Source organism: Musca autumnalis, unplaced genomic scaffold (assembly GCF_047663935.1).
Source record: "Musca autumnalis isolate F117 unplaced genomic scaffold, ASM4766393v1 scaffold_5, whole genome shotgun sequence".
NCBI lineage: Eukaryota > Metazoa > Arthropoda > Insecta > Diptera > Muscidae > Musca > Musca autumnalis.
Genome location: NW_027412088.1, coordinates 122,055,131 through 122,080,397, shown reverse-complemented (window position 1 = coordinate 122,080,397; position 25,267 = coordinate 122,055,131). Strand labels below are relative to the sequence as shown.

The following is a 25,267-nucleotide window of genomic DNA, read 5'->3' as shown; positions in this document are numbered from 1 at the left end:
AGTAAAAAATGGCCGTTTAGTTGGTTAGGCCATGTTTATATTATAGCCTTTTGCAGGGTTAACCTTCTTTATGAGGATTTGTTTGACGTATATGTAATGGAATTGACATTTAAAACCCAGTGGGTTTGTTAAATCCGGTTATATATAAACGTACTATTAAACAATAAATCTGTAATTTGTCGTAGGGTTTTGAGACGACTTCAATTTACAACAACTTCTTTTAACGTTTCAAATTCGATCAGATGGGCTGATGTACTTACGTCGGTATTTGTGATATGAAAAAAAAAATCAGCTGACTGTCATTTAAATCCTCCAAAGGTATATCTAAATGCAATGAGATTTGTACTGGTTTTTTTAAATCCAGTTGAGGATTTATGGCTAGTCTAAATAAGCTAATATATTTCTTAGATACATACAATTGGTATAATCATTTAATACATATCTACAAAAACTATATTCCCTTTTATATGCAAAAATGTTTATGGTCTATTGAATTGAATATAAACTTTGAGTAATGTAAACCTTTAACCTTTACCACTGAGTTGTGGTATTTAATATTTACCTCTTCAAACCTTGATTTTGTAAGTGAATTTATACCACCTTTGTTATTGCTATTAATGGTTTCAAGTTGCTGAACACATTTTTCTTGATCATGACAACATTGTTTATTTGTTGGGGCCGTATCCGCTGAACACTCGTTATTTCCCTGTAAATTCATGTTGTTTCCTTCTTGCAGTTGTTTTTAATATTATTTGCATTAGAATGGTGCAATCTAACGTGTTCCATCTGAAAAATAATGGAAAAGGTATTGGTTATGTAATTAAACAAATGCGTTCTTAAGTTAAATTATTCGATGTACACCTTTACTATACAAAACCAAAAATATTTTTTTTAAATATTGGACAACACTTTAAATATCAAATTTAACGTTTGTTTTGTTATTGTTGAAGATTCAATCATATGATTGCTTAAGTCTGGAGTATTCCCCCATTGGCTAAACTTCATCATTACTTTCTTTACAGAGAGTAATGTTTACAAAACGCACTAACAGCCTGCAAAATTTACTGATCGCTACCAATATCATGATTTCATCCCGGCGAAGGGAATTTTCAATTGGCTTTTCAGTTTTTGAAATGATGGTTTTTCTAATGAAAACCCGAACTCTATAAGCATCAAGTATTCTCATGTTAATGAGAATGATGCTCACTTTTCGGCTTTCCAAAAAAAAAAAAAAACAGAACCAAATATTTGCAAGCTGACAGCACGATTCAACTAAGAAATCATCGATTTCTGTATATCTGAAGGGAGATGGACAAACTATGGCGATCACAAACTCTCTACTGGACAAGTACTTTTATACTCGGGACTTATTGGTACCAATGCACCCCACCACCAAGGTGCCGGCCTACTACTCAGCCGTAATGCCCACCAATCCTAATCAAATGGGATCCTATTGATGAAAGAATTATAACGGCAACATTTAGCACTAAAGTTAGAAATGCCACTATAATTCCACAGAAACTTCACTGTTTCGCGAAAAATATCGTTTTTATAGTAAACTCAATGGCGAGATGTTCACGGAAATGTGCAGCTCCAATATGATAAGTGACACACTATGCCCCCACAAAAGTTTCTCCAGATGGCCATACCGAATCTGACTGACATATCTGCATAAATAAGACGTGGAAACATAGTCTCTTGGATGCGCGGAACAAACGTAGGGCGGACATTGGCTCTGACCACAATCTTCTGAACGGCAAATTTCGCTTAAAAATTGTGCGCATAGACGTTCGTGACAGCGATATTGTCAACAGCTACAATTAAACATCACAAACATAGTATCGCATGACAACATTGATTCGAAGTGGAATGCCATAAACGACGATGTTATTGCTGCAGGATCAAAAGTACTCGGTCAGGTAGACCAATAAATCGCAACGAAAGCTAAAGATCCCACAATTCTTACCGTAGAAGAACAAGAAATCTTACGATGGTATGAGCAAAAGTACTCGGTCACCAACTCAAAACAAAGAAAAGCTTCCAAGGCTGCAAATCGTAAATACAAGACTTTAAACAAGTCAGTAAAGCGAATGTGCAGACACGACAAGCGAATGTGGATCAAGTCGATTGCAACACAAGCAGAATCTTCAGCTGCACCAAACGATTGTCAGGTAGACCAATAAATTGAAATGTCGCAATGAAAACTAAACATAGCACAATTCTTACCTTAGAAGAACTCTTACGATGGTATGAGCATTTCACTGAGCTGTTTCAGGTTCCATCAGAGAGTATGGTTAGAATAGAATATGGTTTTGCAATCCAGAAAATCAAGCGCGTCGGCTACCAATACCCCAGCATCCTAGAAATTGCATCTACAATAAGGAGTATGAAAACTGGCAAAGCGGCCGGTATCGACCATGTGCATGTAAAGCTGTTTAAAGCAGATAACGAACTATCCGCTCGAGCCTTGCATGAATTATTCCAGGATATCTGGAAGTCATAAACGTTTCCAAATGATTGACTACAAGAAATAGTGGTAAAAATGACACTAAGCGTCTGCAACAATTAACGAGGAATCATGATCCTATACAGCTGCAAGACTCGTTCAACCTTGTCTTCATTGACTTCCAAAAAGCGTTCGACTTAATAAAGCATCAAAGTAATGGGAAGCTATGAGCTGAAAAGGATGTCGACAAGATTTACAATTTATTCAAAGCACAATACCACCGTTTTGAATGCAATAATAATATACATAGATCGATCGCATCGTGCAAAAATCTGCCCAGCATGCGGCATGGGCCCGAACAACACACTGCACCCTTTCAAAACCCACGCGGAGGAGAGTGCCTAAAGAAACAGTCGACGGAGTGCGAAAAGGCGAGCTCGGACATGAACAGAATCTTCAGAAAGTACCAAGGATTCAGAACAGAAGCCCATGTCTTTTCACAAGAGGAAGATGGTCGCGGAGAGCGGAGCCGCCATCAACTCACGCCAGGGCAGCCAGGAAACACTACAGGACGAGCGGTGTTATGCCGTGATCGATACCAGTAGAGGGTCCGGTAGAATACCAAAGAAACATCAACAGGCTATTGAATAAATGGGCAGCGAGAAAATATTGGAGTACATTCTGAGAAATGGACCAATAAAAATTGCCAGCAGCGAGCTAACGGGGGAACAATTATTGTACCACTTGGGCTCGCCTTTGAGGAAGTGGTAGCAGTGTCACAGCTCCTTGGGAAGGCGGCAAATTAAAGCTAGTGAGGAAGGATGAAATACCTCACCTGACTAAAGCGGCGGTATACGTCAAAGGGTTTAGCTGAAAGTTCGAGAAGGAGCGTATGCTCGAGGTCTTTGGTAAGCAGAATGAGACCTTGGAAGTGAAGAGGTGGGAAGTCTTCCACAGGGAGGAGAAAGTGGGTGCCACTCTCCTTGTGGTAGGTATTGACGACCTCTCACTGGCCAGCTTATCAAAGGCAAAGAGCAAGGCGTATTACATCTGTAATGCAGTTACCTTTAAAATCGGAAGGGCAAGGGTTGGAGAGGAAGAAGATGCCCACCAAACTAGCCAAGGGGACGAGCCACCAAGCAACACACAGGAGGAGGTCGAAGCCATCAGCGACTCCCAAGAAGCCCTAAATACTAACGACCTAATAACCCTTAACATAGGTAACAATCCAACCTTTGTTAATAGAATTAGGGATGAAGTACATAGATAAAACAATATGTTCAGAAAATCTAATAAACGAGTTGTACAATTAACAGATCTTCAAAGCTTTACAAACAACTGTAACAACTATAACCATTAACAGTAGCTCAATTAAGGCCTAAAAGTCCGCTGCAATTTTTTAAAATTTCCTTAAGCTGAACTTGCAATACGAGTCACCCTGCGAACCTTGTTTAATTAGTGTTGGATCCAACCACTCTATAATAAGTGACAAATTCTTAACGTATTTGTATTGAGCATCCTGTTAACTGTTAAAAAAATTATTTTAAAAATATGACCGAAACAAATGAATGTGATGTTACCCAACCGAACATCCAGTTTGCAAACGATTATTCAATGCAAGACTGCAGAGCACCTAAGCGCAATAGAGAGAGTATCTCCCAGGTCATCCGATTCACCGTTTAGAATGGTACAAATTCTTGATGAACGCTTTTCTACATTAAGCGATAAATTGGTTTGTAAGCTCAACGTGATGCTGAAGGAAACATAAGCTCATATTCTAAGCGAATATGACCCGAAATTGTCAGAGCTAAGAGCTGAACTAAACAACATACACTCACGCGTCTCTAAACTTGAAAAAATCACTGACGAATGTCAATATATAAAGTCAGAAGAAGACGACCTTAGAATACAACTCTTACGACAAGAGAACACACATGTAGCAAAACAATGAAAACCTGCCTAACGTTTTTGCCAATATATACAACTCTATGAATATTGTGGAAGCTCGTGTCAAAGCAATTCATCGGCTCCAGAACAAAAACAACACGAAGAAGGTAAAGTCGCCAGACGGTGTCATTATCATTAAATTCATGTCACCATAAGACAAGAATTTCTTTCTAAAGTCTGTTTTGGCCTACAAAATGTTGCAAAACGACAAATTATTATTGAATTCCATCGGATTTTTTGCGAAATTTTACACAAATGAAAACATATCCAATACTAATTTCTAACTCCTGCAAGATGCGACTCACCTCAAGAAGAAAGGACTTGTCAAGGCTGCATATACTTTTCGAGGCCTTGTATATGTTAAACGTGGCGATAGTAATGAGCCGATATGTATTTTTCATCCCAAAATTATTGAGTGTGCATGTGTGCAGAGACAGGACGACAATACACATGTTCAGTAAAATTCTCCTGATTTGTCTTGGTCTCTTAAATTTATTAATCTTAAAAATTTACAATTTAGCCTTTTCTCAATTTCAAATAGGATATTTAATGTTAAACGCATAGCTGATGTATTTACTTTTAGTCCAATCATTACTCCTTATAACGCAAATGATTAACACAGAAAGACGCTCCAAATACGTAACTCATGATGTACTCCGTATTTTAGCAAAACAAAGAAATGGTTTAAGAATCTGTCACTTCAACTCACAAAATTTAGTCAACAAAGTTGATGAGTTCAAATATATATTTGAGAACTCCAGTATTGAATTAATCTGCTTGTCAGAAACATGTCTTCATTCTACTATACCCAATAACTTGATCAATCTAGACGGATACACAGTCTTCAGATCCGATAGAGAACGTCTTGGAGGTGGTGTTGCCATCCATGCGAAGAATGCTTTGAAAGCGAAATTTGTGCTAAAATCTAATCTTAATGACCGAATCGAGTATTCGTTGAAATGTCATCGAACGCAAAGAAAATCCTTATTGGTTGCATCAATCGTCCAAATAACAGCATTGATTTAAGCCAGATACATAAATTTCTTGAGAATATTACATTAGGATATAATGATGTCATCATAACCCGTGACGTTAATTCAAATATCCTTGTAGATTCACATTTAATCGACAATATGTTAACACTGGGTCTACACACCACTAATAACAGATCCCCACCCATTTCACTCTAACAGATAACACTCTTCTCGGTCTGTTTTTCGTAAATGCATGACATGATCTATCTGGCATACAATTTCGTTGTGTCCGAGCTAGAGGAGACGTTTTTATACAGGGACTTCAAGGCTTAAACTTATCTGACTTAGATAATAAGATCCGCCAGGTAATTTGGAACGAAATTTTTTCGCTCTTTTCAGTCGATGAAAAACTGAGTTTTCTTCAAAGCAACGTTCTGCATATTTACAATACTACTGTTCCTATCAAAAAGAAAACATCCAAGCCAAACAATAAGCCCTGGTTCAACACCAACATTAAAACCCTTATCAGAATCAGGGATCTAGCATAATCTAGGTGGAAGCGTTACAAAACACCCGAAATACATGAAGAATTTCGGGCGGCTAGAAGCAATGTTAATGATTCAAAATTACGTTACTACTTCTCAAAATTTAGGACTGCAATTGATTCAAAAAAACAAATGGAAACTTATCGGCGAAATCGGGGTTGGAAAGAACAAATCCGTTGCTCATTTTCATGGGTATATCAATGAATTAAGCATCGCATAAATCGTTTACCAATACGCCCACTATAAATACAGACTTCACGTTTTATGAAAACAATAATCCCCATGTGGATAAAGTGCCTTTTGATGGCAATTTTGAATGTAGATGCGTATCAAGCGATGAAGTTGTAGAAAACTGTACGGCAATAAAGTCAAATGCCGTTGGGCTCGATGATATTGACCCAAAGTTTATTAAAATATTACTTCCTTTTCTCCCGCATATCTTTAACTCAATCCTAATGATAAGTGTATATCCAACTATTTGGAAACACGCAAAAATAATCCCAGTCCCAAAAACTAATAGTGAGTATCGCCCGATTTCGATGCTTCCTCTCGAAAGTTTTTGAGAAAATTTTACACAAACAGATGTCCGAATACCTTCATCGCGAATCTATGTTGTCGGAAAGACAATCTGGGTTTCGCGCCAATCATAGTTGTATTACGACCTTAGTTGCAGAGTCAATAAGAACAAAAATTGATGATAATAATGTTCACTTACTCGTCCTTCTTGACCACTCTAAGTCTTTCGACTCAGTTGATCATACATACTTGTGTATGAAGTTGAGAATATTTTTTAATTTTACAAACTAAGCTATACGACTCATAAAGTCCTACTTAATGCTTAGTTTACATTTGGCGTCGTTTCGTAATTTCGAAGGCTTTTCGTGATTTCGCGCGGAATCAAGCAAAATTTATCATGATTTCGCATACAAAAACGAAATCATCTCATTTCGTGATTTCAGCGAAATCAACTTCGAAATCACAGTACACATGATATACAACCCTGTTTTTGCCTAAAAAAGTACCAAAAGTTGCAACACTTTTCACGTATCACAATAAACAAGGTAGATAATTGACCATCTACCTTGTTTATTGTGCAACAAAAAATTTTAGTATCAAAATTTGTAAACAATGTGAAAAAATATTAAATTACTTTCATTGTGTTCCCGTACTTTTTTACTGGCAATGTTAGAAAAAAGAGCGAATTGTCAAAAATTGCTTCTCCATACAAATTTCTTAAAAAATACGGGAACGGAAAAATGACGGAAATTGCAGAAACTCCTGCATAAATGTAAAGATCAACGTATCAGCTATCATATTAGATGCCAATGAAAATACTTGCTGCTAGTTTCTACTAGGCCAAAATTGTATGGCAGAAAACAGGAGAAGAAGGTGTTATTCGGCGCTATTCTTCTTTAAAGAGAAGTGCAAGTCTTGCTAGATTTCGGAGTACAGGAACGCATTTTTAGCACTAAACGGGAAAACTACTGCAAGTACTAATATTGTGCAGGTTCTGAGCACAATTTTTATCTATCAAAATTTATTATAATGATGTCTCAAAGATAAAATAATCTTTTTTTTCATTTGTTAGTACTATACACAATTAATACGATATATAGATCATTTTACGATAATTTTCCAAATAAAGTTGTAAAGTTCTATATTTTTGATAATTAATTCAATTTACAACAGCTTGTGAAAATTCATGTTCGATCAGCTGCGCATATGCATCTACCTTGATCATTGTGATATGTTTGAAATCAACAAAAAATAAGTGTAAATACCGGGGTGTATTTCAGGATTTCGTGAAATCCAGTGGATTTTGGAGCGCTAGTGTAAACTTGGCATAAGTTGTCGTCAACAGTCGGTGTATGTTGGGAATGCTATATCATAGCCACTTGTAATACTCAAGGGGGTTCCACAGGGATCAATATTCGGCCCACTACTGTTTTCGTTGTACATCAATGACCTTCCAATGAAAATATGCAACAGTCAAATTGTCATATATGCGGATGATGTACAATTGTTAGTTAGCGGTTCTGTAGATAATATTGGTGAATGTGTATCTAACCAAAATCAAGACTTATCCCATGTTTATAAGTGTATAAGTATAATGGTTTTTATGTGAATACAAAAAAGTCCAAATGTGTTGCCATACATAAAAGTAAACAATTCCGTATGTGTTGTTTTTAGCAGCGTACGTAAAAATACTTTAAATAACATTTCCAATCGTTTCGTTTCGTATTTTCCATAGGAACAATACAAAACGAAACATAACCCACGTTGGCCGAGCTCGCTGTTTAGTTTTGTTTTGTTTATATTCGTGAGTGCGAACAAAACGAAAAGCGAAAAGTAAAAGGAATAGTACTAAACACATGTGAATAAATCAAAAACATTTGGTGGTTGATAAAATTCACTGTGGTATGCTGATTGGTGGTTGATAAAATTCACTGTGGTATGATGATGCTAACTTATAGGGTTGTTAAACAATCACATGTGCGTGTGTCTGAGTGTGTCATTGACAATACGCACGGGAAACGTTTCCCAAAAATACTTTTTGTTTCGGTGGTGAATGAAACAACTCGGCAAAGCATAGCCGAAGTTACAATTGAGCAATCGTACGGTTTCTATCTTTTTACATTGAAAAGTTTGTGTTTTTGTTTTGGTTGTGAGAATGAAACGATTCAGAGAAGCTGAAAAGTTTGGGGCTTTGTGTGATTGGTACGGGAATCGTTTTGTTTGTTTCCGTTCATTGGTTTTTAGCAAATCATTAACATGGTCAAATCATGTAAATGTGGCAGCCGGACAAACATATGCAAAGCTGCGTGCGTTGTGGATAACGCATTCTTTCACACCAGTCAGAATTCGTATTTTACTAGCAAAAACCTTCTTGTTACCTGGGCTCATGTATGGATGTGAACTTTTCGCAAATTGGGACTCCTTAAGTCCCGGCCCACACTAGCGTGAATTTCATTAAAAAATTTCATGAAATTAGGTGTTCTTCGAATTCCCCACTACAGCAATTTTATGATTTTACTTTACTGTGGAGGTCGATCTAGAGACGCATAATTTCATGCAATTTTTTCAATGAAATCACTCTAGTGTGGACCGGGACTAACGAAGTGTAAATTTAGCTTTTAAAAACATCATTCGGTATGTCTTTGGTCTAAGGAGAGATCAGCACATATCTCACTTTACAAATTCACTATATGGTTGTTCTTTTAACACTCTACTGAAAATTAGATGTCTTATACTTTTACATAAAATCATAGTCAAGCAAACTCATAAGTATCTGTATAACTGATTAAGATTTTCTCGTTCAAGAAGAGAAAAAAACTTGTTCTTTTGAAAAGGCGTAGATTAATTTCTAAATATCAGTTTTTCATCAGCTCCTTACGTCTTTGGAATTTTCTTCACAACAATATCCAAAACATCAGCAATGTGTCAGTCTTCAAAAAAAGGCTTTTCACTGTTCTTGATTAACCACATAATGTTTTTAATGTTTCAATTACTTTTTTATTATTCTTATATTTTTTATTTGTATGTCGATTTTAATTATATTTAATGTCCTTATCATTATCTATAATTTTTCCTTAATTCCATGTTCAAAAAGGATATTTTCACTTAATTTTATAAACCTGCACTCTAATTATAAGATGCATATCTTGTTGTGTAGGTATTCAGCAAATAAATAAATAAAATATATGAGTGGAGGGTCTTAAAGGAACACTCCTTCTCTGTCCAACACTGGTTGATGTTCAAATAGTCGCTGTTAAGATTCGTCTTAAGAATTTAACGATTTTCATAACCATATATCCCTCCATGTTCGAGCTTTGACACCTATTTAAAACACATTTTATTCATTACCCATGCTTTTCAATCTGCAAAGTCAAATGACATTTTAATCACTCAATCTGCCCAATATTAAGTGAATTCAAAACTACGATAAAAAAGAATATTTACCTACTGAATTGAATGAAAATACAAAACAGTGTCTTAGTCAAATAATGAGTATACCCCTATCACAAATTAATAACGTATACAATTCATTTTGGAGGCTCCTCGATCTTTTATTTGTTAGTCATCCTAATGATATCTTACTTTCTCCTTGCGAACCAGTAACGCTACCCGAAGATAGACACCATCCTTCTTTTTTTTATTGTACTCTAAAATCTTCCATATCAAAAACAGTCCCAAAAACGGCAGATTTTAAAAATGTTGGTCCACCATGGAATACTCCCATACTATCAAAACTATAGAATAAAAAGAATAAACTCTATAAAAAATTCAAGAAAAGTGGTTCACATTTAGATTTTAAAAATTATTCCGTTTGTAGATTGAATAAACAACAGTACAGCAACTACATAACTAGAATGAAAGTGAAATGCTGACAAATCCGAGATCCTTCTACGGTTTTATAAACAACAAACGTCGATATAATGGATTTCCAAAAGTATTACAATTTGGAGAAGTTGTTGCTGATGATGACATAGGAATCTCAAACACATTTGAACTTTTTTTAGCACCACGTATTCCACAAAAACGCATGATGGCACCTTCCAATATCCCTACTTTATTTCAGAAACATCGGGCATTAATGTTCAAAGTTTTGATGTTCCGACTGTTTCAAGCAACTTAAAAAGTATTAAAAACATAACCACTCCCGGTCCTGACGGAATCCGTTGCTCAACAATTACTAATCTTTTAGAGCTTACTACAGTTGTTAATGATGGATTTAGAAGAAAATATCAAACTGACTGTGTCTACACCGATTTCAGTAAGGCATTCAATAAGGTGAACCATAATTTAATATTGCTAAAGTAATACAACTTGGGTTTCAGTACTTCTTTATTAGAATGGATAAAATCATACTTAATTGGCAGTTCACAAATGGTAAAATTTGGTAATGCAATCTCTACAAAGATCGACGTAAGCTCTGGGGTTCCACAAGGTAGTCACCTTGTACTGGTCCATTCATAAATGATTTACCTAATGTAGTACATCATTCCAATGTCCTTATGCACGCGGATGATGTAAAACTATTTTATTCATATACAGGTATGTGGTGAATTTCGAATCGATTTGCAATGAAAACGATTTGTCCAAAACGAGTGAATTGTTTTTAGATGTGATTGGATCCTCATCGAATTTCAATTCCACGTTGTTTTAATTTCATTAAATTCCCACAAACAACGGACTGGTGATGCCTAATCTACAGTTGAAAGAAGAAAAATAGAAACAAAAAACACTTTTTTAGTCTTGGCGATGGCAAAAGCCGAAAAAATGTGTTATTACATAAAATAAATTTGTGTTCTTGTTTAAATTGGCCTATATGGAAGTTTAGTTTGGAAATTCTTGTCCAATGACAAGAGGAGAACTTTACAAACATTGCAAACAACATATTAAGCGGATGTCTTCACTAATCTAGAGGAAAGAAACATGTTCAAAGTTGATTTTTTGATCGAAATATCAAATATTTTCTGAAAGAAAATATACTAAGTATAAGTCAAATAAATGTAAATTTATCTATTCTATATCCGTTTTTAAATTTCTTTTTTTCCTAAAAAATATAAAAATTCATTACATCGTTTATAAATCGACCACAAAAAATGACCGTTTTCAAAACGAAAAAAATAAACGATTATCGAATTGCATCACACGTCTTTTTGATCAATTTTTCCATAGAACAAAATGGAATATGAAACCGATATCGAAAATAATTCGATATCGGAAAATGTACATGCATCACACCTACAGTCGTTTTTGACTCGTTTTGAGCTCGAAATCGATTTCCATCACATACCTGATAATGTTGAATCGAATCAACGGCTATTACAGACCGACCTTAAAAATTTTTATCAATGGTGTAACGATAATCTACTTGAACTTAATGTTAAAAAATGCAAGCATATTAAATTTTTCAGAGTCAATAAAATAGAAATGTTTTCAATGCATGACCTTGGAATCCTTTTGGACCACAGACTTGATTTCCGAGACCACATTTCTTTGATAACTAATATAGCATACAAAAGTCTTGGTTTTATAAAACGCTGGAGTAAGGAATTTTCAGATCCGTCCGTTTGTAAACAATTGTATATTTCTTTTTTTCGCAGCATTTTTGAGTATAGATCTATAGTATGGGATCCAAGCTTTATCATTCATTCAAATTTATTAGAATCTGTTCAAAAACAATTTTTATTATTTTGTTTGAGAAGTCGTGAATAGTGCCAACAAACATTACCTAGTTACGAATTTAGGTCAAATTTAATAAAATTGCCAACCCTAAAAAGTCGTCGCACGATGCTAAATGTCACCTTTATTATGAAAGTTATACATGGACAAATTATGTCTGAGTTTGTTTTGGAAAGACAGCATAAACGTCCCGCAGAAATTCTCGCAACTACCAACTACTTCAAATTAAATATTTCACAACGAACTATGCCAACCACGATCCCTTACGGCGGCTGTTTCTTCAATTTTATAAATATTACCACTTAATTGATCTATCTGAAAGTCGTGAATCTTTAAAGAGAAATATAATTTTACACTTAAACTACATTTAGTATTTAACCATCTTTTTTGAATATATCTAAAAAAAAAACTATATAGTTATTGTGAAAAAAAAAAACATTGTTCCACAACATCCCATACGGGACAAGGGAGACTTCTCTCATATCAATGAGTGCACGCCGATTCATATTTTAGCTCAATGATATGGGACCTACTGTTTATCGCCGAGTCCGAACGGCGTGTCTTAAGACACCACTTGTGGAGAAGTTTTTCAAGGCTGAAATACTCAGGAAATGTCGCCAACATTACTGAGGGGTATTTTGCCACCGTTGAAAAATGTTTGATGTTGCTTGGCCGGGGAATCGAACCCCCGACCTTCTGCGTGCAAGGCGGGCGTGCATACTATTGCACCAGTTATTGTACATATGTAATTATTTGTATATTTAGTCTGTAAGGATTTTTATAATCTATAGACTTAAGAAATAAAAAATAACTAACCAATGCACAATGGTCCCAAATCCAAATTTTCTGGCCAAAACTATTTCAACGTCCACTTTGTATTGAAATTAATTATTATTTATATTAAGTGTGTACAGACTGCAATTCTTACGTTTTATCGACAAAAATGAGCAAAAACTGCCAAAAGTTGTTGAACAGGGTGGTCCCGTTGTGTGGGGTCTAAACCAGAACATTGACCTATGTTAATAATTAGACATCGGATTTTTGCATGTTTTTTATTTCTCATCCGATTGGACTCAAATTTTGGATCTAGGCGTTTTAAGGGTCAATTTTGGAAAAAATCATCAAAACAACTTTAAAGTGTCCTAAATTAAGACTTTTGGCCATTTAACGTCGATTTTTTAGCAGATCATTATATTATTGATACCTCTTACGACGGTGTGGTGTAGGATATATGGTATTGTAATACTATTTTTTATTGTTAAACTTTGCAAAAATATAAAATTTGATAAAATATCAATCATTTTATATAAATTCAATATTTTCTTTGTCCTTATTTGTAGCTTTATGCTGGTTTTAACTCAAAGGGAAGAATCGTTGTCGGATTTTTTTAGGCGGGGGTGCCGCTTAAACTGTTTGCTTGGATTAGATTTTAGATAGATTTAAGATTAAGATTGCCAATTGAGCACCATTGGAATAAGTTAACACGTGCTACTGGAGCCTCGAAGTTATGAAAATCTCGTCTCTCTCGGCGACCCATATCTGTGGAACGGTTAAAGCTATTTGTCCGTATTATGCATTAAATTAAAGGTCATTCTGTTTATTTTATATTCAAAAACAAAATGCGTATGTATTACTGAATTCGAGATAAAAAGCCAGTGTCCCGATTAACGTGACTACGTACGCATTATTCCGAAAATGGAGCCTATCTGGGTATAGCCGACGACTTGGAGAACGCATTGTTTTAGTTGTTCGTCCTTTGTAATTAATTGGTTGCAATCTGTGGTGAGCTCGACTCGAAGTTAATGTGACTTTTTTATGAATTTCGAACAGTTGTTCTTTTGTAAGTTTGGGTCGAATATTTCCATCTTCGCTTTGTTAAGATTTTTGTCGCCATTTGACTTTTACGGTGTTTTGCACTGTCGGATCAAACAATGCCAAGCTAACAAGTTCAGGACTAAGATACCACAGGTGATTTATCATTTCTTTATTTCCTTTTTCTGTCCATGTTTTCGTATTTCAATAGATTTTCAATTAGGTCTAGGTCTCCCTTTGATGCTAAACGCTTCGTAGAATCTGAAGAACCATCTGTCCCAAAAATAATCAAGCGCGGCTTCAACAAAACTCCTAACCATGAAATTGTCATTGCTGCTGGATCCCTGTAAAGTGTCCTATATGAACGTTAGTCGTAGAAGCTCTAGGAGAGGACCCCAACAAATATAAGATCTTTAGAAGCGTTATCCGTTTATTCCGGAGAATAAACAGTAAAAATACTCGCAACAACTTCAAAGAATTTACCCCAAAACAAGGCTATTTGCGTGCACTGGCATGGAAAACTATTACCAGGTATTCCCTAAACAGTGCAGAAAGAACGTGTTGCTGTTCTGGTATCATCTGGTATGGTGGTAAAGAACAACTCCTGGGCGTTCCTGAAACTGATAGTAGAGGAGATACAAGACTTGGCAGTGTACGAATGGCTAGAATAATGACAGATGTTAGAATGAGCAGATAGATGTTAAGTCGAGAGCTTCTGTACCTGCGTACAGACTTACACTGTGCAACAGTTTTAAGGTGATCTTGTGCAAACAATTCGAACTGAGGACTTTTTGAAATTACAGACCCAAACGACAAGAAATCCTAGTTGGGTTTTGTTTTGTCAGATCCAGCTCGGATTTTATGGCCCCATCTAAACATGGTTAAATATTGAGTTTTTAAACAAATTCGAGGCTATATCTTTGAAACCAGTGCGAATCTTCTTCTGACCTCTGAAGCAAATTTGTAGATAAGGACAAGAATAAAATATTTAGAGAAATAATGAACTCGAAAAACTACATTTATTGCCTCAAATTTCAAAATATTTGCAAAAACACCAAAATTTTTATACATTTCGCACCGTATCTCCAAAACCGTTATTTTTTTTCTGAATATTTTCTTTTGGAAAATTATTCCATAGAATGTAATACACAACTCTTTCGAACATGTCATTGTTGTAAAATAACACTATGCCGTTGTTTTCAGTACATTTTTCAACGACGATTTAATAAAAATGTCAATAATGTAGTGAAATCCGAAATGCGAGAATAAACTGTTGGTTTGAACTGTGTTTGAAATACGTGTTGTAAAAGATATAATGCAAAATACCGCTGAAACAACATGAAGTAAGCATTTTAGAGTTTCAGAATGTTCTAAAGAATTGTTGAGAACCTTATTTGGAAGATTTTTGCAAAAGGTTATATGGTTCAACTCACCATAGTTTAGCCGATACTGACCAAAATCTCCGCAATTATGTAAAATTTTCTAGTTTTTCTTATGTGTTTTTTTTTCAAAAGATAAGTTCTACAATATTGCTAAAGTCATCAAGGCCAAATTCCTATTCGTTTCTGAGATAAAGGCCTGATAAATGCAAAAAAGTGTAGATTTAGCCCGGTTTAGACGAGGCCATAAAATCCGAACTGGATCTGGCAGGACAAAACCCTACTAGGGGTTTTGTAGTCTAAATATGTGCTTTCAAAAAATGCATACTAGAAGTTGTTTGCATTTTCAGTGTTGCATAGTGTTATAAGAAGTATTGTTTAGAGGGATTTTGACTGCAAGTTTGCCAGCACATCCGGACATCAAACAAACATATTCACGCGACTTCTATAAGAATAGTCTGCGATTGACAAATCCATGTTCGATGTAGGCGAAAATGTTTTAAAACTACTTCCCAGCTGACTTCCCAAGAACAAGAGGTCGTAGAAGCACTTTGTGTTTTCATCTTTTGAGCCTGGTTTAACGCGCCCAGAATCATCTGTGGTATCTTAGTCCTGAACTTGTTGGCCTGATCTGATAGTTCAAACCACGTAAAGAGCCAAATGCGACAAAAATCTTAACAAAGCAAGCAGAATAAGATGGATAAAACCAAACTGACAAAAGAACAACTGCCGAAATTTCCAGAAAAAGTCTACCAGGCGTAATTACAGGTTATACTTACTTGTTGTTCAAGAGATTAAACATTAACTCCGAATTTCTTAAAAAAGATCGTGCAACTTGACCGCAGAACATCAATTACTAGGAAGGGTAAAGGATGTTAAACAACTTGAAAGTTGTGAACGACATAGCAGACCAAGGAGTCCAGTTCATCACCATGTAGTCATCTCTACCCAGATGTCTCCAAAATCACATTATGTCAGTCCCTTAAATAAATTTAAATACGAACAAAATGTAAAAGACATTTGTTTTCATTCCTACAAATTGATGGGAAGAAATAAAAAATAATTAGAAAATTGAGTTACAATGTTTTATTTATAAAATCACATAAAACTAGAACATACGTTTTAATGATGGATTCTCTCAAATAAAACGCTTGCCGTTTAATATTGCCACAATTTTTAATTCAAATGCAAGCTTTTTATTGCATTTCATTAAAAATTATTTTCTAGTATTAAGTGCATTTATAAATAAAACACTGTAACTTATTTTTTTAACTTTTCAGCATTTAATTTTTTGACCACTGAGAACCTCATAACAAAATTATGGCCAATTTAGTCCGAAAATGTAGATAAAAACTTAAAAATACCTGAAATCGTGTTGTACCGTTATATAGGGGCTATACCAAAACCTGAGCCCAACATTTTTTGTGACGAAGTTTCTGTACCTTTGGGAACCCCAAATGCAAAGTTATAGCCAATTCGGCCTAAAAATTAAAACAGAATCCTTAAAATACTTTAAATCGGGTGGTACCGCTATATGGGGGCTCTAAGAAAAAATGGATCCATATTGGTTTTGGTTTCATATTCATGTATTATCATCCAAGTCTGAAAAGTGTGCAAAGTTTTAGTTCGATTGGTCAACTACAACTGTGTGGAAAATAAGTTACTAGATTTGAACTAAACAGACTCCAAAACAAGTTAAAACACTGTAATAAGGGTTTTTTCACAATAGACTTCATTTTCAACCTAAGGCGTTTTTAGGACATTATCTTTATTATCTTGAATTCAGTACTACTTACGTATTTTGTTTTTCGGCAAGAAATATTAAGAATAGTATGGCATTTAATAGCTTTAACCGTTTCATAGATATGGGTCGCTGAAGTCGTCAAATAGCCAAAAAATCGAGATTTTCATAATTACGAGGCCCGAGTGGCATGTGTTAACATAATCCAATGGTGCTCAAACTTTAACAATCTTAAAATCTAACCAAACTAAACACTTTAGGGGAGTACCGCATAAAAAATCGGACATCGATGTTTTCCCTTTGAGTTAAAACCAGACTGATGCAACAAATTCAGGCAAAGAAAATATTGAATTTTACATAAAATAATTGCCAATTTAACAAATTTTATATTTTTTAATAGGTTAATTAAAAAAAATTTTATTATAATATACATATAACCATATTTTTAAATCCACACTGTGTTAAGGGGTCTCAATAGCATAATATTCTGCTAAAAAGCGACGTTAAACGGCCAACAATCTTAATTTAGGACACTTTGAAGTTGCTTTGATGATTTTTTCCAACTTTAATTGTAAATTTTACGACTTTTATGACGATTTTCGGCCAAAAACTGTTTGCATATTTTTTGCATATTCTGCATATTTTTTGCATATTTTGCATATTTCTTGCATATTTTGCATATTTTTTGCATATTTTGTGCATATGCAAAATATGCAAATATGCAAAATAAAAACAAAATATGACCCTGCCATTGAATTTAGATTTCTTTGAAACGAATTTTGGTCCACTCAGAAGATTCTTTATTAAAAAATATGCAAATATGCAAAATCCGATGTCTATTAATAATCTTTGGTACGAAGGATTCATATCTTCCAAGAGGTCAAAATACCAAATTTCAGCCGAATCGGCCATAAAGTGTCGCTAAAATCCACAAAATATCTAAAATCGGACGGTAGTTTTATGTGGGGGCTATGACAAAAAATTGACATATTTTCAAAAAAATTATACATACTTGTTTTCTACACTCTGAAACCCTTAAATATGAATTTTAAGGAAAATCGGTTGAAAGATGTGGGTATTACCGTTCTATTTCAATTGGATACTACGTACAGTCACAACATGTATTAACAAAAAATTCTCCCATCTTAAAATAGAAAAATCCACTTTATTTTAACTGTGGCAAATTTGAGCACAATTTTACTTCTGAATTTATTAGTACAGACCCCCGGCTATCTTTCAAATTCGATTTGGAGGTGGACATATTTGGACATTTTTTTAAAAGTTTAAGTATATTTAAAAAATATTTGTAAAAAATAATGATCAATATATATAAAAACATTGATTTTATTACGCTAATTTTACGAACTTCTTCGTTCTTTTTGTAAATATTATGAAAGTACTCACTAACAGCTTCCCGATTCATAACAACTTTGATCTCACCTCTGTATATTTATGCAGCGACACAATACAACAAAAATTGTATATTTTACAGCACAAAGTCTGTTTTATTTTTACATAACTTTGGTACTGCACCAATCAACGAATACTAACGTTATTTACAAAAACTAATTATTTTCAGATGACTTGATGTGTTTTTTATTATTCTGTGCAAAAAAAATTAAAATTTCGAAACTTCAAAAATAGGGTTTTGGCCAAAAATTTCCTGATTGAAACCTATGTGCAATGTACTAGTAAGGTCCTTCGAAGAAAATTGTCCTCTTCGAGAAAGGAAGTCTGCCTACGAAAAACCCTGGATGACAGGGGAAATCGCAACAAGGGCAAATAGGTCGGAAGAGTTTACAATAGAGCAAACCGCAAAAAGCTACTGTATTCTGGGAAAGAAGAAGAAATACCAAACGTAACTCCTGGAAACTTTTTTGTGAACAGGTAGATAGCGTAAGCCTTCGGGGGAGACTGAAACCCCTAGAGAGCACGTCACAGGTGGCGAATGCTTCCCATATATGGGTAGTGGCGGATTACCAATGCTTCCCATATATGGGTGGTAGGAGGTAAATCCAATACCTCCCGTGAACCAAACAGCACGGAGAGAAAACTTCGTAACAAATCATTGGGCATCGTCTGTTGCCACATTGGGCGGATGCAAACAGCGTCTGATCTCCAAAGGAGTGGCTTGTAATATAGAAGGACAACTTTAAACCCTTCAGAAGGCAACGGAAAACCACTAAAGTAATTATTCCCTTGAAAATCATACAATATGCAAAACGAAAATCAAAATACACGGACCTCAGTCACCGGCCAAACGAGAGTGCTAAGAATCCCCGGGGGTAAAAACAACAAAAAACTTAAGATTGGAATTTGGAATGTCAGAAGTTTGTACGAAGTTGGAAAATTCAACAACACCATTAATGAAATGAATTATCTCCAAATTGATATATTTGGTGTCAGTGAATTAAGGTGGACAGATAGAGGCGAGTTTAAATGCCAAAATGCTATGGTGTATCACTCAGGAAATATGGATGGAATGCACAGGAAAGGTGTAGCTATTATAGTCAGAGGAGACATAGCCAATAGTGTAGCAGGCTCGATAGCGATGTCAGAAAGAGCAATGATGATAAAAATCACAGGAAAAACCTTATATTTAAACATAATTTCAAGTTTATGCCCTTACATGTGATGGAAACACCGATGAAGTTGAAAAGTTCTATAATTACATCAACGAACTGATAAAAATGACGATATCATATGAAATAACGATTATTCAAGGTGACTTTAATGCCAAAATAGGAAGTGAGAAAGTATATGGTATAACCGGAAAATATGGCTTGGGAGAAAGAAATGAGAGAGGAGATAGACTAATAGAGTTCAGTCAAGAAAATAACCAACACACTTTTTCGATTACATCCCAGAAGGCTTTACACATGGAAATCGCCACAAGATAATAGAGGAAACATAGCACGGAACCAAATCGATTTTATAATCATCAAAAAGCTCAACCTATCCAGGAGCGGACGTACCCCCAGATCACAACCTTCTGATGATGAATATGCGAATAAAATTGCTGCAAAAAAATTCATCACCTATGACATGCATGACGACTTCAACCTACATAAACAGTTGAAAGAAGCTGCAGGAATTTACAGGAAAATAGCTCCAGCGACTCTCGTAGATGAAAATAACGAGCCGATCTTCCAAGCAACTGAAAAAAAGAATTTATGGAAAAAATCGTTCAACAAATATAACCGAGGTCAATGTTGACACTACTGGAACCCCAATTACCAGATCTGTGGTGGAACAAGCTCTAACGTCTCTAAAAGACAAGAAAGCAACATGGACCGACGAAATCCACTCAGAAATACAGAAACTAATATATGGAAATAATATACTGTTGATAGTGGAATTATTTAATCACATATATAATACAGGTCAATCTCCATATGATTGGCTAAGTTCAACCTATATTGCAATACCGAACAAATCAAATGCAAAAAAGTGTTGCGACTACAGACTTATTAGCTTGATGTGCAACATTCTAAAATTGTTTCTTAAAATTATCCATAAACCGATATATGCCAAATGTGAAGCTGCTATGGGAAACTCTCAATTCGGTTTCAAAGAGGGAATGGGTACACGAGAAGCCCTTCTCTGCATTCAAGTACTTGTTCAGAAATGTAGATATGTGCAGAATGACATTTTTATATGTTTTATCGACTATGAAAAGGCTTTTGACGACGTCCAGCACGACAAATTAACGACTATTCTGAGAGACATTGGTATTGAAGAAAAATAAGTAAGATGCATACTAAATCTATACTGGAATCAGAAATCCCGATAGAAGTAAATAGCGAACTAACTGATGAAATATCAATATCTAAGAGGGTCAGACAAGGATGCATCTTATCACCACTACTGCTCAACATATACTCACAAAAGATTTTTCATGAATCGATTGAAACTGAAAGCATAGGTATAAAAGTGCATGGAAAATTAATAAATAATGTACGTTATGCTGATGACACCACACTAATAGCTGGAAGCCTACCAGGATTGCAAAAACTATTAGATAGACTTACATACGTAAAGAAGACAAAATATATGGTAATCAGTAGAAAGAATCAGAATAACAATACAACACTCAAAATAAAAGATGATATAATCGAACACATTAAAAACTTTACATACTTGGGAATTTTGTTGAACGAACAAAGGAAATTAGACGTCAAAAGAAATTAGACGTCGTATGGAGCTGGCCAGAAAATTCCTTACTAACCATTACTTGAGTCTATCTTCAAAGACCAGATTCGTAAAATGTTATCTTTGGTCCACATTATTATATGCAGTAGAAGCGTGGACAATAAAAAATGCTGATGAGAAAAAACTTGAAGCCTTCGAAATATGGGTATACTGTCGCATTTTAAAAATACCTTGGACTGCGCGGGTCACAAATCAAGATGTCTTAAGAAAAATTAATTTGGATCGACAATTATTGCAAATCTGTCAAAAGACGTCAATTTGCATACCTAGGAAATCTTATGAGGAACGATAAGTACAAATTTCTCCAGACCATTATTATAGGCGATGTTGAAGGAAAACGAGGACGAGGCAGAAAAGAGTTATATTGGATGAAAAACATTAAGGAGGGTACAGTAATGAAAGAAATCTAATACACGCTGCAAGAAATAGAGAACTAATACCACTAACATAACAAAAATTTAAATATATTAAACAAAATGTACAAAGAATACATCTATATATCTAATGTATTTGTAGTATCTATCACTTCAATTGGTTAAAAATATGCTTAAAATGTTTTCATGATGAACGTTTTGGCCTGGCACGTTCACCAGCCTTATTGCTCGTCGTTTGGGGTAGGTTCTTGCCTTTGTCCATCAGTATACACATAAACTACCAGTTATATTTTTTATGCGTGCACAATATAGAAATAAGAGACAGAGAATCGAAAGCAGATAGTATCAATAGCCCCAGAAAAATAGAAGAAACGTTTTATTTCACCCAATTCCCCTTTTTACCTTTCCGAACCCTTTCCAAATCAAACCCTCAGGATTTAACTCAGTACATGTTTATGAGAAAACAGTAATTTTATTGAAATTCCATATTAAATCTAATGAGACTAAAAACTAACCAAATTCAACTCATTATATAAAGCAAATTCGTAATCAGTATTCATTAAAAAATTCAAGCAAAAAAATTCGTTATAGTTTTCATTCAAATAGAAAATTAATTAAAGAAAATCAACTGAGGATGAATTTAATTGTATGTACTAAAATTAATGATCATTCAAAATAAACTTCAATAAATTCAACGTTGTTGAAAGAAATATATACAAACAGTATTTCATCAACAAAAATAATATTCAAAAATTCCTTGATATTAAGATATTTTAACGATAAAACGTTGGAAAAGTTTTTAGAGAACATTTGATATCAATATGTATAGTAATATGATCTTTATGAATAATATTAGAATAGTATGTAAGTATGTGTGTTCAGTTTTTCGTTTGCATCTCACTGTCGTTCCAACGAAACAAACAGCTGTTACGTCATTGACCTCTATATTAAATGATCACACACGCACACTCACTAGCACTGATTTTGCAAATTATTTTTCCTTGAAATCTTATTGTGCTTTTCGGTCGTAATTTTCACCAAAACTGCTTCAATACGTGATACCAAGTGACAAAAATCATGAAGGCTGATAGGAGGATGAATATGTAAATACAAATTGTTTGAAGCAATCAAAAAAAAGTTAATAAAAAATTTAAAGAAACAAAACGATATTTACACATACATTCATGGCAGTGCTTTTCAAACTATAATGTGTAAAAGAGCGAGGGTTAACATTCGTAATGTGTAAAAGAGCGGGGGTTAACATTCGTTCGTCTGTTAACATAAAAACACACAACAGCACTTCCATCCAACTAGTACGGCCATGTATATGAACAGCAGGAAATGAAGATGGACAAAAACAAACAAGTAAGTCCTTTGAGTTATCATTAAATGGTATTTAAAATCATTTATATTATATTTTAAATTTAAAGACTAATTATTATCAAAAAAAAAAAAAAAAAAATTCTCAAAAATTTGATACATTTTACAATGGGAGAGTGAACTAACGGTTCACTCCCAAATTGTGGGAGTTTTGCTCCTAATAAACAAAATAGATTGTGACTTACCACTTGTTTGCTGCAGCTCCCACGACGAAAGGCCAAAAACAGTGATTTTTAATAAGAAAAAGTTATTTTCACTGCACCTTTTCACTATTTTTGTTAGCTTGGTATGAATTTTAATTAATTATGTTATTTTTCTTTCTAAATTCAATTTGCAATATCGAAATCTAGCCAACCGATCGAACATAACAACAACAAAAGTTTTTTTCTCATTTAGCTATTAGAAAATGTTTCACTTCCAACCAATTCCACTAGATTATCGTGTAAAATTTAGCAATTCTTTTGCAACAAAATTATTGATAAACAAACAATTAATATTTATATCGAATTTCTATGAAAATTAAACCTTATTATATAAATTTTCCGTTGAAAAGATAGGAGAAATTATGGATTTTAATATTTTTTTTACTATTTTCGGTAATTTCCGATAAAAAAAAAATTCAGGAAACAGGAAGGAAAAAGGAAAAATTCATCCACAAAAGGAACGAAAGGTATAGGGGGTAACAAAGACAGTTCCAACAAAAATATCAAAGGCCACAAAATGATGTAGGTTATGGTGGCAAACCAAAAGAAGTTGCTACTGGATAAGTGATTGTTATTTTTTATTTTTATTATTATATTAACTTGTAGTAAATACAAAGTTAATAAGACCTAGCATTGGCTACAAAGGCCATCAGCTAACCAGATGGGCAGTTACACCACAAAAATTAAAGCAAATCTTTTAGTTGTTTTTTAAGCTTCACTAAACTTTATCACTGCTTTAAAACACCAATCCAAAGGACATACGATTTTTAACCAAACGGAATTACTCCTTTTGATCCCGCGACGGCCGGTTCTATGCATCGGATTGACTCGGAGGAATCTTCGACCAGGCACCGTCACCTCAACAATTATGTGTTTGTGTTCGTGTATTTTTTTCACCATGGGAGCGGCAATTTATCCCGGAATGCCTGCTCCGAGCTCTTCTGGTCCGTGCCGGGATAGAAATGAACCCCGGGCCAGTATGGATCTGTTCCGTTTGCCAGATCCGCATCCACCACATGTCAACAATGGTGAGATGTAATGGATGTATGGAATGGGTGCATTTTCGTGGGTGCTCTGGCCTTAGTAGCACCCGGGATTACAGCGACAGGTATGTTGCTGCTTGCTGCGTCAGCGCATCACCCAGTGCGTCTTCTACGTCGTCGTCTGACTCTTCGTCGTCGTCGGAATACGAGACGCCCCCGCAGTCTCCCCAACAACAACAACAAATGCAGCATCTAACACCACATGTGTTGTTCAACGGCCCGGAAATGCATCATTCCTGCAATTCAATTGCAACGGTCTCCGCAATAAGGTCAGTGAAATTGTGGACTTTATGAGTCGGAAAAACATCATGGTCGCCGCGATCCAGGAAACAAAGCTCACCGCCACATGTAGCTTACGTTGTGATGGTTACAACGTTTTGCGGAAGGATCGCACAAGAAGCGGAGGAGGAGGACTTGCCTTCCTAATACACCAGTCTGTCCAGTACAGACCTATCTCGCTTGAGCTTGGCTCTAGTGACCCATACATGGAGTGTATGGGGGTAGCAGTAAAGTGTGGTACTGCCGAGGTAGAGCTGCCTTATGTGTACATACCGCCGATGAATAGCTGTGCCCGACGTTATATGCCCAATATTAGTTCGCTGTTAGAGGGCGATAACCGTCTGGTGCTAGGGGACTTCAATGCTCATCATGAGCTTTGGCACTCCGTCCTAGGTAATGACCAGCGGGGTACAGCGCTGGCAGAGCAAATCGATAGCTCCACGTTTTGCACGGTGAATGAAGACGCTCCTACGAGGATTAGAGGAAACTGCCACAGTTCGCCAGATATCACCATTGTGGCACCAGGTCTGATAAATGACGTAACCTGGCAATCCGTCATTTCCCTTAGTTCGGACCACCTCCCTATCATCGTCTCCGTAAACAGACCACCCGACTTCATAACCTCTGAACGCCGTACTTTCCTGAACCATGGGAAAGCTGATTGGCAAGGTTTCAGAGAATTTACGAATCACCGCTTCAGTCAATTGCCCACCCCCTCAGATCCTCGGGTAGCTGAGAGAACT

General features: G+C 35.2%; 1 protein-coding gene across 2 annotated transcripts in view; it reads right to left on the bottom strand.

Moving 5' to 3' along the window:
• Positions 1–25,267, bottom strand: part of LOC141386956 (uncharacterized) — a 276,857-nt gene that overhangs the window by 89,762 nt on the left and 161,828 nt on the right. For both annotated transcript variants that reach the window (XM_073955870.1, XM_073955871.1), the window contains one exon: positions 563–786. In XM_073955870.1, the coding sequence (XP_073811971.1) occupies positions 563–718 (156 nt within the window). In that variant the 5' untranslated portion in view covers positions 719–786. The remainder of the gene's footprint in view (positions 1–562; positions 787–25,267) is intronic.